Source organism: Sphaerodactylus townsendi, linkage group LG08 (genome assembly GCF_021028975.2).
Source record: "Sphaerodactylus townsendi isolate TG3544 linkage group LG08, MPM_Stown_v2.3, whole genome shotgun sequence".
NCBI classification, from domain to species: Eukaryota; Metazoa; Chordata; class Lepidosauria; order Squamata; family Sphaerodactylidae; genus Sphaerodactylus; species Sphaerodactylus townsendi.
This window is the reverse complement of record NC_059432.1, coordinates 72,939,264-72,956,672: the sequence shown is the minus strand read 5'-3', so window position 1 is coordinate 72,956,672 and position 17,409 is coordinate 72,939,264. Positions and strand designations below refer to the sequence as shown.

Below are 17,409 nucleotides of genomic sequence, written 5' to 3'. Positions count from 1 at the left end.
AGGAAGATGTTAACTGGGCTGTAACCCAAATGATCAAAAGGAAAATTGCAGAGAGAAGTGATACCTTTGCTGAACTGGCCCTGAAATAAGTGGTAAGATCTTGCCTGGGGGGATGGACATAGCTTTATTTCTAGGGACTATACTAATGGGTGTGTGGAAACCTTGTTTCAATTCCACTTCCAAATGATTGTGGAAGAGCAGTCCTGCAGTGGTGCAAATCAGTCCTCAGGCTGTCCACTCACAGATCTCCTGCTGTCATATCTAGATTGTCTTTTAGATTGTGTGACATATAGTGCAAACTGCTTTATCAAGGCTAAAATAAGAGTGTGATTATGCTGCATTTTATGTCTTGGTTGTAAACTTCTCAGGTGAGGTCATCTTTATTTTCTGTTGGAAGGTATGTTTCTGTCCTTGCCTTCCTGCCCTGCCATGGGAGTTGATATTTCTTTCTTTCTTACCTTAGTGCTGCAGTTTGGTTTTATCACCATCTTTGTGGCTGCCTGCCCACTGGCACCTCTCTTTGCCTTACTCAACAACTGGGTGGAAATACGCTTGGATGCCCAGAAGTTTGTCTGTGAATATCGGCGGCCAGTTGTGGAGCGAGCCCAAGGCATTGGCATCTGGTTCAATATCCTGGGGGTCATCACGCACCTGGCAGTCATCAGTAATGTGAGCAGTGCTGGGACAAAAGGGAGGTTTTCAGAGCGGAGTCTCACAGTTGCCCTGTCATTCTCATTTGCCTTGTCATTGCTGTTTGCCATGTGAATGCTTGCAACTTGACTTCATATTAGCTTCTTCCTTTTTCCAAGTCAAATGAGAATTTCATGATGGATCCCAATGGCAGAGCGCTCTACTGTCTGGGAAAAGATGGTTCTTTTCTGAGGGGCAGTGAACCATTCAAGAGCAAGTTCATCCATTAAGAGCAGTCCATCCAAGCAGCCTAATTGCATGAAGAACAAAGTCCTCTCATCCTTTTTTCCCCTGTCAAGTTGTAGGCGTCTTTGGGTGACCCTGTAGGGTTTTCAAGGCAAGAGATGTTCAGAGCTGGTTTGCCATTGCCTGCCTCTGTGTAGCGACCCTGGAATTCCTTGGTTGCCTCCCATCTAAATGTTGACCAGGGCAAGCCCTGCTGAGCTTGAGATCTGACTAGGTCAGGCTAGCCTGGGCTATCCAGGTCAGGACTCCTTTCTTCCAAGCTCTTAGTTAACAGTTGTAAAGAAAAGCCAGTTCTGAGTTTGATCATTTTCCATGATCTAGTGTAAAGAAAAAAACTGCCTTTAGTTATGTAGAAAGAAATGCACTTAAGGCTACACATTAACAGTTGTCTCTGGGTCAACTACAGGAGATTTTCTATTAGATGCTGTTTTAGAGTTCCCTGCTGGGAATGCAGCTGTGAGACACAAGGGCCTGATTCAGACCAGGCCCCAGTGCACAGTGAGAGGGAGCTTTCTTAGCCCTCCCACCATGCCATTATTCTAATTTCAAATGGTCCACGAGAGATGTTGAGGGCTACTAATGGAGCCCCAACTCCTTGCCTTCTTTTAAATCCTGAGCCAAAGTAAATAGGTTGCAGATGGATGAGGGATACATCTTGCTTCCCCCCTCAAAGGTCACCAGGGCCAGGATGCATATTTCGTTTCAACTTAACATTACAGTTTTTGCTGGGTTTTGAAACCCTTTTGTGATCCTCACACTGAGATTTGTAGAAATATTATTAACATGTGTATATTTCACCAAGAGTTGGAATAAGACACTAAGTCTTGTGTGCACATCTCTTAACAACTGGAACAAGATGTAGCGTTGGGAAAGTGAGATGCTGTTTTGCTCCTCCTATTTCAGGCGTTCCTGATTGCTTTCACTTGTGACTTCCTCCCTCGGCTGTATTACCAGTACACTCGTGCCAGCAATTTGCAGGGTTATGTTGATTTCACCTTGGCCTATGCCCCCAAATCATTTGCTTTGGAGAACAATGCTACGTGCAGGTAGGATCTCCTGCTTTTCTGGTTAGGTCTGTTGGCCACAGAGAGCTTCAAAAATTGTTGTAAGGATAACAGGTCCTCAAAAACATCTTATAGAAAATAATTATCGTATTGGGAGTATAAAGTATTTTGTGAGATCAGATAGGGTGGGGGTAATGAATGCATTGAATGCATTACTGGACAAATACATCTGGTGTGGGGGCTAAATTCTCACATACTGTTTAGATTCACCAAGGAGTTTAAACCAAATCTGTAAGATGTGCAGTCCTATGCAAGCTTACTTGGAAATAAATTATACTGTATTCAGTGAGGATTATTCCCAGCAAAGTATGCATGGCACTGCAGCTATGGAACCAGAATTCTCTGGCTGTTTCTTACATCAGAGTCTTTACAGCAATCTAGAAGTGTGTGTCGGGGGTGGGTGACGTATTCGTAAGTTCATTACTGGCTTATATAGAATGTGTTAGAAGAAGCAATAAAATTTGTTGGAATTGTTGATTTTGTCATACCTTGATATTTACAACTTTTATCATCACAGATACCGAGCATATAGAGAAGAGAATGGCAGGTATTCACTAGTTTACTGGAATCTACTGGCAATTCGACTTGGCTTCATAATTGTATTTGAGGTATGTTTCTTTGCACAGATGCCTACTGCCATCTGTACAGCCACTGGAAAACTTCCCATGTCGGAAACTTAAGGGTTGCATGGCATGTTCAGGGGCAAAAAGTGTACTGTGTATAATAGGCACAAAAAGCTCAAATTATTTAGATTCACAAAAAGCCATACAAAATCATTATACAAGTTATTTTCATATTACAAATGTTACACATCAATTATACCAATATTTACAGAGTCTCCCTTTCAGTCTGGTATATAGTTTCCAAAACAGTAATTTTGCTAGAATGCTATCATCCTGTGTTGACTCATCCCGTTACTTTTGTGAATCTAATACAGTGGTGGCGAACCTTTGGCACTCCAGATGTTATGGACTACAATTCCCATCAGCCCCTGCCAGCATGGCCAGTTGGCCATGCTGGAAGGGGCTGATGGGAATTGTAGTCCATAACATCTGGAGTGCCAAAGGTTCGCCACCACGGATCTAATATATACTAGTAGTCATTTGAGAATTTTTGTGCCTATTATACACAGTGCAGCTTTTTGTTTTTCTGTTTTGGTCTTGATACTGTGTACCCCTTCTCCATGTTCAAGCGCAAACAACTGAGCATAAACAGGGACCTCAAAACAATTCTTGAAATGCATGCTTTCATGAAAGCTTATCTTTGAGACTGCACACAGGTCTCAGACTGTGAGACAATCAACTGCAGCTCTAGTGTCACTTTTCTGCTTGAAAATTCGCTTTCTCCTTCATAAATGTGGTATTGTCAGTGAAATCTAGCAGTATGGAAGGGAAATGAAGATTTGTGCCCTTTGTCTGAATTAACTTTACTTGACAGTGGTGCTGTTACTAGGATCAGAGGTATTTTTAGAGCAATCTGAGCTTCATCTGATGAAGGCTGAGAAAAAACATCATGGAGTGTCACCCAGAGTGCCAGAAAGTGGGTGCTGGTGAGAACCATTAAGGGAGGAGCTGAAGGTGTGTTGAGGGAGGTGTTGCCCAATGAAGTGGCAGGTTTACAAAATTAACTTTGCAAGGGAGAATAGCTACTTCTTTAAGTGAACTGTAACTCTCATTGCTGGAGGAATATTCAAAGTCTGTTCCTTATAACACAGCTAGGGACACCATGTGGTGTCGAAGGCTTTCACGGCCGGATTCAACTGGTTGTGGTGGGTTTTCCGGGCTGTGTGGCTGTAGTCTGGTAGATCTTGTTCCTAACCTTTTGCCTGCATCTGACTTACACTAGACATAGTGTGTAACAGTCTTCTCTCTGTGATATGTCTCTGAAGATGCCAGCCACAGATGCAGGCAAAACGTTAGGAACAAGATCTACCACACCATGGCCACACAGCCTAGAAAACCCACCACAAACACCATGTGGTGTTGCCAGACTATTTCAAAGCTTCCACCAAGCTGCTGCTTATTCTCCACTGTTTTAAAGAATCAGTGAGATGCTGAGTGTAGATGTGTTTGGCTGAATCATCTATTTAACAATGGACCCTGGGGCCTTTCCCCACTTACCAATTGTTGTGGGCCAAAGGGCGTCGACCCCACGTTTGTTAGACTCCGCAGCTTTTGAGCACAGAGAAGTTGTTCCCCACATCATTTTGCTCTTCGGGAAATCTTCCCTAAATAACGCAGGGTCAGAATTGCAGCGTTACCGAAGAGCACATGTTCCGCTGCAATCACAGCCATTGGAGGGCGGGTCTCTGTTTTGATTGGTTGGCACGCCATTTCAGAGGTTGGACACTCAATTGCTGATCTGCTGTGGTCCCGTCCACACATCTCTGAAGCCACCTTTTCAAAGACATCTATATTTCTGTGCTTGCTATGCAAGGCACTCTGGACTGCCTGCTCCCCTCAAATGGTTTCTTCCTCACGCCACGTCACAACTCGCCCAGAGTGTTTACCGGAAATTGCTGATATTGCAGCGGAGGCGCCACTTGAGATATCCATAACGGAAGGACGTGGAGTTGTTGATTCACAATTTTGTATTTACGTGTGCTCGACTAGACATTCAGACGAATACGGTTTTGTAAATGGAAATGGCGGAAATAGAAAAGAAAATTTGCACATGCGCAACGCGCATGCACCACCCTGCTGCAGCTTGATTGGATGGAAAGGGAACGGCACAAAATTTAGTTTCACTTTCCACTGCCGATGTTCCCCACAACCCCGCGCTTGGTGCGGGGTACTCCAAAATGTTGCTCTTCCAACCGGTCCAAAAATGACGCGCGCTAAGGGGGTGGAAGAGCGCCAGAATCAGGGTGGCCGCGTTGCCTTCGCTGGTGCCGTGGGGAGCGCTGCAGAACCCCAGGTCATTTTGCCAGATTGGCCCGCAACAATTGGTAAGTGGGGAAAGGCCCCTGTAGTAATCTAGTACGTTAGCTAGGTTTGCGCACGTTTATATTGTGTTCTGTTTGAACATAATGATGTACAGTTTGCATTTAACAGAATTTATACCTATTAAGAAAAAACTCTCCAGCACCCGCCCAAGAGAAATGGCAATGACGTAGGTGTAGATTTTTTATGGGGGGGTTCGGGAGCAAGGCCACGCCCCCACACGCCCTTGGGGGCATAGCCACACCTCCCCTGGCCTCAGTGCTTGTAAAAGCAGCTCTGCGAGGCCACAGATGGCAGACTCCCCTGCCTGCCTTGCCCCGCCCCACCCCCCACTGGCTGGGCTCCCAGCTAGTAGCCAGCAGTCCCTTCTCCCTCCCCTCCAGGTAGAGGAGTAGATAGGAAAAATGGAGCCCGGTGCAAAATCTGAGGTTTGCGCCCCCCCCATGGGCGGCTGCTGTGATGCTGAAATCCATTCCCAAACAGCATCCCTTTCAATGGTGTTTAAACTAGGGAGCCCAGATTCTCCTTTTAAATCCATCTTAAAGGGAGAATCTGGGGTCCCCAGTTAAAACAACATTGAAAGGGATGCTGTTTTGGGTGGATTATTCCTCACCCTGAACAGCATCACTTTCAATGTTTAATCTGGGGACCTCAGATTCTCCCTTTAAATCCATGCTGAAGTTGTTAGATTCAAAAGGAGAATCTGGGGAAATTTGGGGGGTGCCTGCTGTCAGGGGTCAATTGTTAAGCTAGCAGCACCAAACTTTCAGGGTATCTTTAGGAGACTCTCCTGATGTTACCACCCAGGTTTGGTGAAGTTTGGTTCAGCGGGTTGAAAGTTATGGACCTTCAAAGGTGTAGCCCCCATCTTCTATTAGCTCCCATTGGAAACAATGAGGGATGGGGCACCCCTTTTGGGACTCCATAGCTTTGGACCCCCTGAGCCAATCTTCACCAAACCTGGGTGGTTTCAGCAGGAGACTGTCCTGAAGATACCACCTAGGTTTAGTGAAGTTTGGTTCTGGGGGTCCAAAGATATGGACCCTCAAAAGGGTAGCCCCATCTACTATTAGCTCCCATTGGAAACAATGGGGAATGGGGCACCCGCTTTGGGGGTCCATAACTTTGGACCCCTGAACCAAACTTCACCAAACTTGGCTGGTATCATCAGGAGTGTCACCTGACGATAGCCTGAAATTTTGGTGCCGCTAGCCTAAAAAATGCACCCCCTGCAGCCCAAAAGCTGAAAAAGCACTTTAAAATACAAAAAAACCCATAAATGGGGGGTGGAGCTTCGGACATGCAATGTGGGGGTTGAACCCGAGAACTTCCCCCTTACCTACGTCCTTGAGAAATGGTATTGATATAGCCTGACACTTCACTCCATGGGATCTGACTAGTTCAGTGCTGGCCAGTAGTATAATGTACCCTGCCCATTCTCAAACTGTTAGCCAAGGTGTCGTGAGCTACAGTCTAGGTATCTCTGTGCCTGAGACAAGGCCACATATGTTTATACACAAGATGCAACAGGCCTTCCCTGTTTCCACCAAATTATTATTTACTTCATGTACACTAGAGGTGTGCATTTTGATATTTCCAATCCAAGACAGTGCCTAAAATTTCCCTGGATTTTCAATCAGAAATACTCCAAACAAAACTATGACACTTTAGATACTGTTTCAGATGAGAATTTACCTTTCCCGCCGATGGGGACCTGAAATAGTCTACATTGTTCTTCTCTCTGGATTACAGGACTTGCCTGCTGTAGCTTAGCTAAAACTTTTGTCTTTCTTCTAGCATGTAGTTTTCTTCATTGCACACCTGATAGACATGATGGTGCCCGATATCCCAGAAACAGTGGCGATCAAGGTGAAGCGAGAACAGTATCTAGCAAAGCAAGCTCTAGCTGAGAACAAGGTAATTGTCACTGCTCACAAATTCATGGTTTGGGCTACGTTTTATCCTGGGGAAAATGCTTCCTTATGCACAGACATGATGTATTAAAGGTTTAGCAGCTATCGGAGATGTGGGGCTTATTTCGAATGCTTCTGTTGAGTTTAGCACAGCAGCTTTCATTTGTAGGTTGTATGTATAAAACTAAGCCCCACTTGGGTCGTAACAGCCTGACTATCCTTGTAGCCATTGTGAGCACAGACTACAGGTATGTACAAAGTAGTTAAGATAGTTAGTGGGTGGCCCATACAAGTTAAAAAAGAAGCACTTAAAAGGTGATTAAAATTTACTAATTAGCTAAAAGCTTCTACACTCCTGTGTTGCCTTGTATCACCTTAAGAGATATTAAACATTAATACATCATTAACTCTTGAATAGATTCTGGGATTTTTTTTAGCAATAGGCCTCTAACCTTTAATCAGTTAATTAATTACTGCTTTAATAGGGGAAGGTAGCTCTTGCTGGACTACCAGTTAAGGGTGCAGCTCAAAACAATCAGTTTTAATGAGTTAAAGTTGCTAAAATGCCCGTTTTCTGTTCACGAGCTACTGCAAGTTGTCTTATTTCACATTATCTCAAATGCACTTTTGAGATATTTTCAGCAATGTGAAACATTAAGTTAGCTGACTCAAGGGACAGTGATGATCAACTAAATTTTGAATTGTTTACCAGAAGCTGCAGCGCTCTCACCTTTGGCATACAGTTAAACCATGCCATGGTTCTTGGGGGTGAATCCCTGTCCCATTTTATTTGGAGGTTTGCACAGAGAAGTAGCTCCAAGAGGAAACAATCTAGGACACTGTCACCTCAACATTAGTGAACAGTGTCCCCAAAGTACAGCCACTTACCATTTATTTTTTTCTGTAAACAAAAATGCTTGCAGTAGTCTTGATTTTTGCCTATTGGAATTCTGTTACACCAGTTCCCACAAAAACATACTGGAGTATAACACTGCCTCATGAGTCCCCCACCCACACCCCCGACCAGAAAAATCTAGACAAGCATTTAAGTGGTCCAGATCAGCCACTCTTGGTAACCTGCAGATATTTACCAGTACTTTTGCCTGTTATAAAATTTTGCCTGCTTTATAAAAAAAAGTCTTGTCCCTTTAACAGAGGCTTAGTGGAATATTATTTTGTAATTGATTGTGTTTGCCTCTATGATATTATAAAACCTTCAGCTGCCCATTTTTACCCATTAAGCCTCTATTAAACGCATACGATATTTTTCTCCAAGCCTCTTGGCAACCTAAGCACAGAGAGATTTCCTTGGGGTAACAAAGATACTCCAGACATGTTACCAATTATTAGATTATTTCAGCTTCATATGAAGGTATGCTTTCAGGTTCTGGATGTTCGAATATTTGGGGATATGGATATTCCTGTGCCCCAGGTACAATGGAGTTTGGCTAGGCATATACTTCAGAATCCAAATTCTCAGCATTGTTAAAGTATGAATGCCTTAACTAGCCCTTTTCTTCTTTGGGACAGGCTTTTGTTGAGGCAATAGAACCAACCTCCACAGCACAGTAGCTGAGTCCCTAGTGGGGGGCTGGAGTCTTGGAGAGAGAAAGCTGAAATCTGTTTGGTCCCTGTGAAGACACCAAACATCTGGAGGAGAAAGCTCCATCAAAAGAAAACCAGAAGCTGTTGTCAAGGCTCCTGCAAGTGCAGCAGTTTTTGGAGTGAAACAGGCTCCAACTGCTGTATCTCGAGAGCTTGAAACTTTTTAAGTCCTCCGGAACTTTGCCTGCCCACTTATCACTGCAGCTGAGTAAAATATTTCAGCAGTAAAATTACAAGTCAAGGACTGATCGATTAATCCCAACAGCTCCAGTTTTGCCTTTGCTGTTTGTGCACCAGGAATGAGCCATCGGTTGCCTTCTTCACAGGAGCCTGACTCTCTGTAAAGTATTGAATTTTAGGAGTGAGGGTTGACAAGTGCTGTCCTCCACTCTTGTTTACTACCGAGGGAGGCCTAAAGTGTAATGCTTGGGTTAGGTGACAGGATCAGTAGAGAAACTTTTCATAGGCTAAAGAGGATTCTGCACACTGCACTCCGGAACATGTCGCATAATGCAAGAATAAAGAGCTGCTTCCTTTACTCTCAGCCTAGGCTGGAGCTGAGCCAAGGAATGAGGCTGTAGCAGGGCTGATTACAAGCTTGACTGGCAAGTGCACTCTCGTCTTTGCATCCAACAGGCAGCTTAATCCAAGGGCCTAACTGCCCCCGATGGAATGAAGAGCTTGCATTCCTTCACCCGAAAAGCCTGATCTGCCCCTCTCTCCTACTGAAGCAATACAGGATGGCAATAATTACCTTCTATGTCTGTGTTTAAGGGCCACGCTAAAAATCCAGAGACTTTGATCTTAATCATGCTTGAACGGTATTTCTGATAACGGACAGAAACTGTCATGCATTCAATACGAATGACAAAAAAAGCAAGTTCAAAAGAACTTGGTTAGAGTTAACAGCTGTTCCGGACTTCACTGGAAAGTCACGTAGGGACCCACGACCCGGAATGATTTGTTTTTAAAGGAAATCAGTATACAGAAAATAAAAGCCAATAGTCAAAGCTGTTTCAGGTTTTATTATTTTTTTTAGAATTTATAAAATTCCAGTGTCATCCATACTCATGAGCCTTTATACATGTTTTGCATATAATCTCCAAATTCCAAAGTTAAGGCCAAGGGATCATTGCCATGGAAACATAATATGGAAGACATTGAGAGGGCATGGAGCACAACTCCACAGAGCATCTGCTGCAGACTACAGGGGAGGGGGGGAGACGGGGTAGGAAGTACTGGGCACAACAGTTTGAACAGATGGCGGGGCGGGGCCATGCTCAATAGCAGTTCAAGGCTAACGTGTGCGAGTGATATGGGACATTCAGACACCAGGTACCACTGGCAAGACATTAAACACTACTACCCTGTTTCAGTCTCCTGCTCAGAGGGCGAGAGGGGCTTGTCCTGCTCTTCTCCAAAGTGGAACTACGACAGAGAAGTCATCTCTCCCCTTTCACATGGGCTTGCTGAAAGCAAGATGCTTTTACCTTCTTAGTGGGAAACCGGACTGGGAAGACAAGAGCTTTGCAGACTTTTTAGCCAGTACGTGATACAGGAATAAGGGGACCCTGGAACTAGGGCCTCAGCTCATGGCTCAGAGAAGCTCTTGGCTAGGGAGAGGTGGGGATGTGGTCGGCGTGGCTGGCAGAGAAGCCAGCGCTGCCCCCAGCATCTTCTGCAGAAAAGAGAGATATACCTTGTAACAGCTGGGAGAGCAGCTTCAAATACAAGCAGCCGTGTATCCATTTATGGCAGCAGCTTAGGATACAGGAACTACAGGTGTCCAAGTCAGGACACTTACTATCAAACCATCGGCAGCTTTTTTTGCTGAATGTGGGTACTCTGTCCCCCCCAAGCAAGAGAGGCTTCATTTTTAAGACTGAACCACATTCAGCTTCCCTTCAAGTCAAGAGAGTGCTGTTCCTTCCCTGCTTCTATCCAAAGCCCAACCTTTGTCACATGACTACGGTCAAATTCAACGGCAGCAATTAAGACTGTCCTCGTAGAAGGGAAACTCAGTTGCCATGTAGCCTAATGGAAGCCCCAAACAGACATTCCTCTGCTTGTAGAGGAACAACAGTCATGATAAAAGGAAACAAGAGGGGCTGTCTGAAGAAGCAGGCCACTGTCATACTGGCTTGAGGTAGAAAGAAGGCAATAGTAAAAAGCAAAAAGGACACACCCTAATCCCCTGGGTACTTAAATGCCATCACTATGTCAAGCCTGGAAAGGGGGCAAAGCACCCTCTCTCAACACTGCTCTACCACCCACCAGCTTCTGTGGCATGTCACCACGTACTTTTGGCTGAACCAAGTTATTTTAGACCCAATAATACTGTCAGTTTTCTGGCTCCATTAAGCCATAGTACTGCCGGAACGGAAAAGTAACAAGGGAATACTGGTGATGAGCTGCAAGATCAATGCTCATACCAAGGGGGGCGGGGGAAGGGGCGGGGGGAGTTTTGTTACAGTTGGCATGGCAGAGAAGCAGAGCGAAGAAGGCCTGGCCACTGGGCTGCCTCTTGGGTTCCTTCAACTCCAGGATGTACTCCCTTCATTCATCCAGGCCAGCCAATTTCCACTCTCACTTAATAGCAGTGTTAGATAGGTGTGGGTTTGGGAGGTTTTTTTGGCAGTCGAAAGGGAACGTTGATTGCACTCTACAAAGGTAAGGCCTTGGAGAAACAGGACAAGGAGGGGAAAGAGCAAATATTTTGGCTTTGTAGAAAATCAAGGAAATGTGTGTTTCCTGAGGTTGTGAGACAGGAAGTAGATTCCTAGCCACAGTAAGGAGATCTCCTAATGGAGGCTAGAGTGCTTTTGTAACATGTGCCTGGGAAGCTGGGTTGTTAATACCGTGGCCAACATGAAATAGAGAGGCTGAAACTCTAAAGAAAAAGTGTATGCACTTAGGCTGGAAATAACATGGGAAGGTTCCCCCCCCCCCCCAAGATGAGGCATAAAGAAAAAGTCAAACTGAAGCATAATTAGGCATAAGCACAGAAACAAATCTCAAAAGGGGTAGCACTCTAGTTTCATTAAGAGACCCCCATTCTTAATGAATCTGTACTAGATCCAGCCACTAGGTCAGAATTCAGAAAGGGCATCTTGAGGCAGGTGGCTGGACAAGTTGTTTCCGAGTCATTACCGCTTGGGACCCCAAGGGAGAGTCTTGGGGGCCACCTGAGCTCCAAAGCTAGGGAAATCTTCAGAACTGGTCATGTCAGGGGCCTGCAGGTACAATAAAAAGCCACAATTGGTATCAGTGCAAGACTGTAGTGCACAGTGTTCCATTGAAGTAAAACAGTCAGCAATAGCAGTGACAAGCTGTCAGGGTAGTAGCTGGCTCATTATGGTGCTAATACAAATACAAATTCAAGGATTATAACTCCTGCTTGTTATTAACAAAGCAGTCCTGCAACAACAGATCTTTTAAAAAGAAACGTTACCCGAAAAGTAAAGAATGCGTTATCCACAGAAAATGGAATCATTCACATGGAAGGTGCATACTTTTAAAGGCAGAAACAAAATTAGAACCCAGAGATGGGAGAGCTCCTCTCAGCAAACAACTGATAGTTCTGAGCCCAGTTGCAAGCTCCTCTGCCACTCCCTGTGTTTAGACCCTGCCTTGCATTGTACACTCATTTGGTGACAGCACAGAACAAGAAACAGGAAGGTTCTCCCTACTTTCACATCCTTCCTCCTCTTCCCTCTACCAGTGCCTTGGATGCAGTGTCAGTGCTGCCCTGTACATAGTGCTAAATTTCATTATATTGGACAGGTTATCTGATACACCTAACTAAAACATCTGGAAGAGGTAAAGCAGCAGACTCTTCCCTTGGCTGGGCAGCTAATCTGCCCACCACCTGCTGCATGACTCTGCTACCTAAGTTAGAGAGGAAATTATTTTCCAAAGGTAGAGAAGAATCTGTGAACTGTAATGCTTGCCTTGCATGTTGGTGAAGCTTGCCCTCAGCCAGAGGTATATGAACTTAAAGAAGTTCTCTAGTACCTAACCAAAGGCAAGCTGATGGGGCTTGCATGATTCTCACCATGTAGGGAACTCATGAGCCTCCATAATAATTAACAATGCCTGATGTTCGTAACTGGGAGGAGGACAGGAGGACATACACACACAGGCAGAGCTCACCATCTCTTGAAAACAAGGCATCTCCAACAACATAGTTTGGGGAAAGCTCCTTAAGAGTCAGAGACACCCCAGTAGTCTTATTCCAAAAGGTGCAGTGCAAACAAGAGTAGCCATGGCAGAATAACAGATACAGCCCACGACACGAGTTTTTTTCCTGACCCCTACATCATCCTGCCTTAACTGGACAGTATGGCTAGTGCTCAGAGAAGACAGACTCTCAAGTTCATAAATGAAGGACTGATTCTTAGAGCATCCACAGAACTTCATGAGCCGTACTACCATGGCAGTGTACTGGTAATGAGGGAGGGGGAGGGAGCACTGACCTTCTCAGTGTTGCCTGCGGTCCAAGGGGCATCTCTCACCACAAATCCCTTTGATGTAGCCTTAGCTTCTTCATGGGAAGAGGGCTTCATGTAGAATTGCATCGCCTCATTGTCTACAACGTCAGCCAGCTGCAACATCACAAATACACACAAGACTAGCCTGGTCAGCAGTGGCATAGCAAGGGGGAAAAGCGCCCGCTGCACTGGTGCATCCTTCGCCCCCACCCTGCCCCGGAACGCCCTCCCTGCGCACCCCAGAACGCCCCCACCCCACCGCCCCCTTGGAGCTACGCCTCTGCTGGTCCGATATACTTATTTCACCAAAATCACTCCTTGGCTGTTTCGTACTTTCAAAGACACCCCCTCCTATCAGGGGAGAGGTGATGGCTCAGTGGTAGAATTTCTGTTTGGCATGCAGAATGTCCCAGGTTCAATCCTGGAGAGCCAGTGTGGGGTAGTAGTTATAAGTGGTTATCCAACTACTATCTGGGAGAATCAGATTCAAATCCCCACTTGTGCCATGGAAACTTGCTGGATGACCATGGGCCAGTCACATTCAGACAAACCTCACAAGGTTGTTGTGAGAATAAAATGGAGGAAAGAGGATGTAGAGTGGTTTGGGTCGCCATTAGGGAGAAAGGAGGAGTATCAATTAATTAAATAAATAAACCCCTGGCATCTCCATTTCAAAGGGCCAAGTAGTGTGAAGACATCGAATTGAGATTTTGGAGAGCTGTTGCCAGTCAGAGGAGACAATTCAGTATAAGGCAGATTCATGTGTTTGTGAGGGATGTTTTGTTGAGAAATGCTCAAGCAGCATATCCAATGAGGCACAAGGTAAGGAGTTTCAATCCCCAGGATTAGTGAAAGTTTAATACAATTTTCCACCAAGACCAGCACTCACATATTCCTCTTCCAGGTTCAGGATGTGATCAATAGCTTCCTCTACATAGTCAGGAAGTCCAGACACGGTCACACAGTTGGGATCGGCAGCTCCACTCTGAGGAAAACGGATATCCACCTGGAAGGCCAAAGGGGATTAAAGATGTGCTGGTGAAGAAGAAATGTCTTTGGGAATAAAACTGAGGGAATCAGAAGAAACTGCACAGCATTGAGAGATGAATACTAATAATTTAATTTGTTTGGGTTTTCATATGAAAAGGGAAGCAACCTTCATTCTTGCAGGTGTCAAAAGTCAGCAAATTAATTCTCCTCATTTACTGTGCAGTGTTTGAACAGAAGCCTTGTCTTGGGAGGGTGATGAAGATATGACTATATTATTCAGTTTTGCTGTATTGAGCCATCAAAATTTATCTGCCCTGCTCTGAAACAGTTCTAACCCCACCTGCAGTTACTTCTGAAAGCAAGGGAGGAAGCGATAAAGGGCAGGATGCTTTCTCCTCCTCTGAACATCACACCTGTGTCCGTCATTTGTGGCCTTGATGTTCTTTGTACCTTCAAAACCAGTGTGATGATTTGTTGCATAATGACATTTGCTACCAGAACACACTGTCAAGAAGATTTATCTTCTTGAGGGTTAAAACTGTAAAATTTGAAAAAAAAAAAATCTGTGTAAGACACGGGTGAAGAGCCAGCTGAAAACTATCGAGTTCCAAGAGGAAAGTTTATTTGCTCAGTAAAGCTGAAGCAGTTGGCAGGAGGAGTGTGATTGGCTGAAGTTTAGATACAAGGAGCAGCTATTTTGGGTGTGACGTGTGAGTAGGCTGAGACACTGCAGTTGGAGGAATCGATGTAGTACAGCTGAGAAACCCAGATGGGAAAACTGCCGCTGTGGAATTGCTAGTTGGTACTGTATTGTGGCTAGAGGTGGTCTTTAGCTAGTGCCATAAAATGGGACTAGGCAGGTTTTGCTTTCTTGTTGCCTGGATTGGTGTTTGTTTTGTGCTATGCTCTTGCTTGAAATAAATATCTGAACTTAAGCTCTTCAGCGCTCCAACTAATTGATGAATCCATTTGTCATGTTTTTTGCCTTATAAGGAGGCTGAGTTTGGGCTAAAACCCCTCTTTGGGACAGTCCAGGAAATTAGGAAACAGGAAGCTTGGCTTAAATGCCACCTTTCTGACATTCACACATACTGGCTGCTGCTATGAACAGTATTTTTGAGCCTGGCCCCAACCTGATGGAACGCTCTGACCAGTGAGACCAGGGCCCTGCAGGATTTGGTGCAATTCCGCATGGCCTGTAAGACAAAGTCTTCCACCAGGTATACAGTTAAGGCAACTAAGATTTTCTACCACCTAAAGGCCTCTTTAGCTTTAAAAGGGGCTTGGACAGATTTATGGAGGAGAAGTCGATCTATGGCTACCAATCTTGTTCCTCCTTGATCTGAGATTGCAAATGCCTTAGCAGACCGGGTGCTCGGGAGCAGCAGCAGCAGAAGGCTATTGCTTTCACATCCTGCATGTGAGCTCCCAAAGGCATCTGGTGGGCCACTGCAAGTAGCAGAGTGCTGGACTAGATGGATCCTGGTCTGATCCAGCAGGCTCTTTCTTATGTTCCCTTTCCCTCTCCCTCTCCTTTCGGTTGTTCTGCTTCAGTGGTTGGGTTGTTATTGTGTTCGGAATTTTGTACATCTAAGATTGACTTTTAGCCACCATGTATGTTAAAATTGTTTTAATGAATTATTGTATTGTTTTAATGTGATAGAAGCTGCCCTGAGCCCAAGAGGGGAAGGGCAGAATACAAGCTGACTAAAATAAAATAAAAATCTAGCTCGTCTATTTCTCAGATACCCATTGCACTGTCCTCACCTTGAATTCGTCCATAATCTTGCGGATGGCTTTACCACGAGCACCAATAATTCGGGCATGAACACGATGGTCCAGAGTGATGTCTTCAGAGACCATCTGCTCCAGTTCACCTACTATCTTCATGATGGCGTCTCTGGCAGCCTCAGCATTCTTCTCATAGCCAGTGATGGTGATCTGGTCCTGGGCCTTAGGGAGAGGTAATGATAGTTCATCTCAGGTCCACAGCAAGGGCCTCTCTGGCCAGCTGGGTGACAATACTGCTGGAGAGCCAGAGGTGGAACAGCAGACAATGTCCCCCAGCCTTTCTTGTCCCCATGTTTCTCACCTGGGATTCATCATCCTTGTCAGGAAATTGTATGGTCACATCATGCTCTGTGCGGATTTGGGTGATCACAGCGCCTTTCCGGCCAATGATTTTAGGGTGGTATTTGGGGTCCACAGTGACTGTCAACTTAAAGTTCCTCAAGGCCTAAAGCAACCAAGAAGGGAAACATTTCAACATCAGCAGAACTTCTGTCTGACTAGGAATATCAAATTTAGACACCCAAGAGAGAAGATCTTGGACAACAACTACCTTCTACTGTCTGGCAAGATGAGGATTTGTCTACACTACAGGGCTCAACAGCCAGGCCTCCAACCAGCACCCATGTTTCTTTGCCTCTGTTCTCTGCTCTGTGAGTTCCAATTGTTGCAAGGAGACAGCCATGGCTTCTTACCAATTTCTATATTTTTCCAAGGAAACTTTGACTTTATCATTTTTCAACCTTGATTTGGTTTGGGATCTCAGGTTGCACACAGAAAAAAAAATCTAACCTACTTAAGTCTCTAAGGGCATCACACCTCATAAGAATGAAGTTGTCTACAGACCAGGACTTAGTACCATGCCTTAAAGTTATCTTTCCTTCCTTTAAAAAAAAAGTATTAGAACTGTTCTCTGTATCTCAAAAACTGCATTGTGAACACCGGCTGGCCCTAATTAAAAGTGTTATTTTACTAATCCCAACGGATCTCATGTCTCTCTCGATCTCTCCCACATTTGAGGACAGTTTTACATCAGTCTTCTGAATGGACAGCCATGCTAGTCTGTTGCAGTAAAAATGGAAAAATGTTTTGTGGTACCTTAAAGACTCACATTTTTAGTGGGGTCTAAGGTGTGAAAGCTCATGCTGAAATAACATTTTATCAGACTTTTAGGTGTCACAAGGCATCACTCTTCCAGTTTCCTCAGTGACAGGAATAAGGGATGAATGCCTTAGATCTTACTTCATTACAATATGAAGCTAGGGTTCAATTGCTAGTTCTCTTGGTCTGTCTACAAGATGTTCCAAATCACCCCTGCCGCCATTTTTACACCATTCAGTATCATAGTCCACACTACCCCCTCTCTCCAAAAGCTAGTCTAAGCAAATTACTGCCGAAGTTTAAAGACTGGGCTGCAGAAATGTTATTCTGGTCCATGGTCCATGGCATACCATAGCCTTTCAGCTTTAATTTGTACTATGGAGTAATTCTGTGTTCTGCCAACAGAGACAGTGCCAGTAATGCACCAGGAATAGTCTATTTGTCCAGATTACACAAAACTCTTCAAGTATAAGTCCCTAAAACACGGCAGAAGCATCTCATCCTGTTTAATGCCGCTATCAGGATTTCTTTATATTCACAACATCATTTTCAAACCAGCATGATCTGAAGATGTTAAATT

General features: G+C 44.7%; 2 protein-coding genes across 5 annotated transcripts in view; one reads left to right on the top strand and one right to left on the bottom strand.

The window, feature by feature from the left end:
* The window catches only part of ANO7 (anoctamin 7), a 46,184-nt gene extending 36,818 nt beyond the window's left edge, over nt 1-9,366 (top strand). The window contains exons 20-24 of the mRNA XM_048505873.1: nt 464-669; nt 1,840-1,982; nt 2,518-2,608; nt 6,740-6,859; nt 8,386-9,366. Of these exons, the coding sequence (XP_048361830.1) occupies nt 464-669; nt 1,840-1,982; nt 2,518-2,608; nt 6,740-6,859; nt 8,386-8,427 (602 nt within the window). The 3' untranslated portion in view covers nt 8,428-9,366. The remainder of the gene's footprint in view (nt 1-463; nt 670-1,839; nt 1,983-2,517; nt 2,609-6,739; nt 6,860-8,385) is intronic.
* Nucleotides 9,367-9,465: 99 nt separating this feature from the next.
* LOC125437849 (high density lipoprotein binding protein) overlaps nt 9,466-17,409 on the bottom strand; it is a 60,498-nt gene continuing 52,554 nt past the window's right edge. For all 4 annotated transcript variants that reach the window (XM_048505867.1, XM_048505868.1, XM_048505869.1 and 1 more), the window contains exons 24-28: nt 16,033-16,176; nt 15,708-15,893; nt 13,840-13,956; nt 12,936-13,064; nt 9,466-11,693 (exon numbers count right to left, since the gene is read on the bottom strand). In XM_048505867.1, coding sequence (XP_048361824.1) covers nt 11,607-11,693; nt 12,936-13,064; nt 13,840-13,956; nt 15,708-15,893; nt 16,033-16,176 — 663 coding nt within the window. In that variant the 3' untranslated portion in view covers nt 9,466-11,606. The remainder of the gene's footprint in view (nt 11,694-12,935; nt 13,065-13,839; nt 13,957-15,707; nt 15,894-16,032; nt 16,177-17,409) is intronic.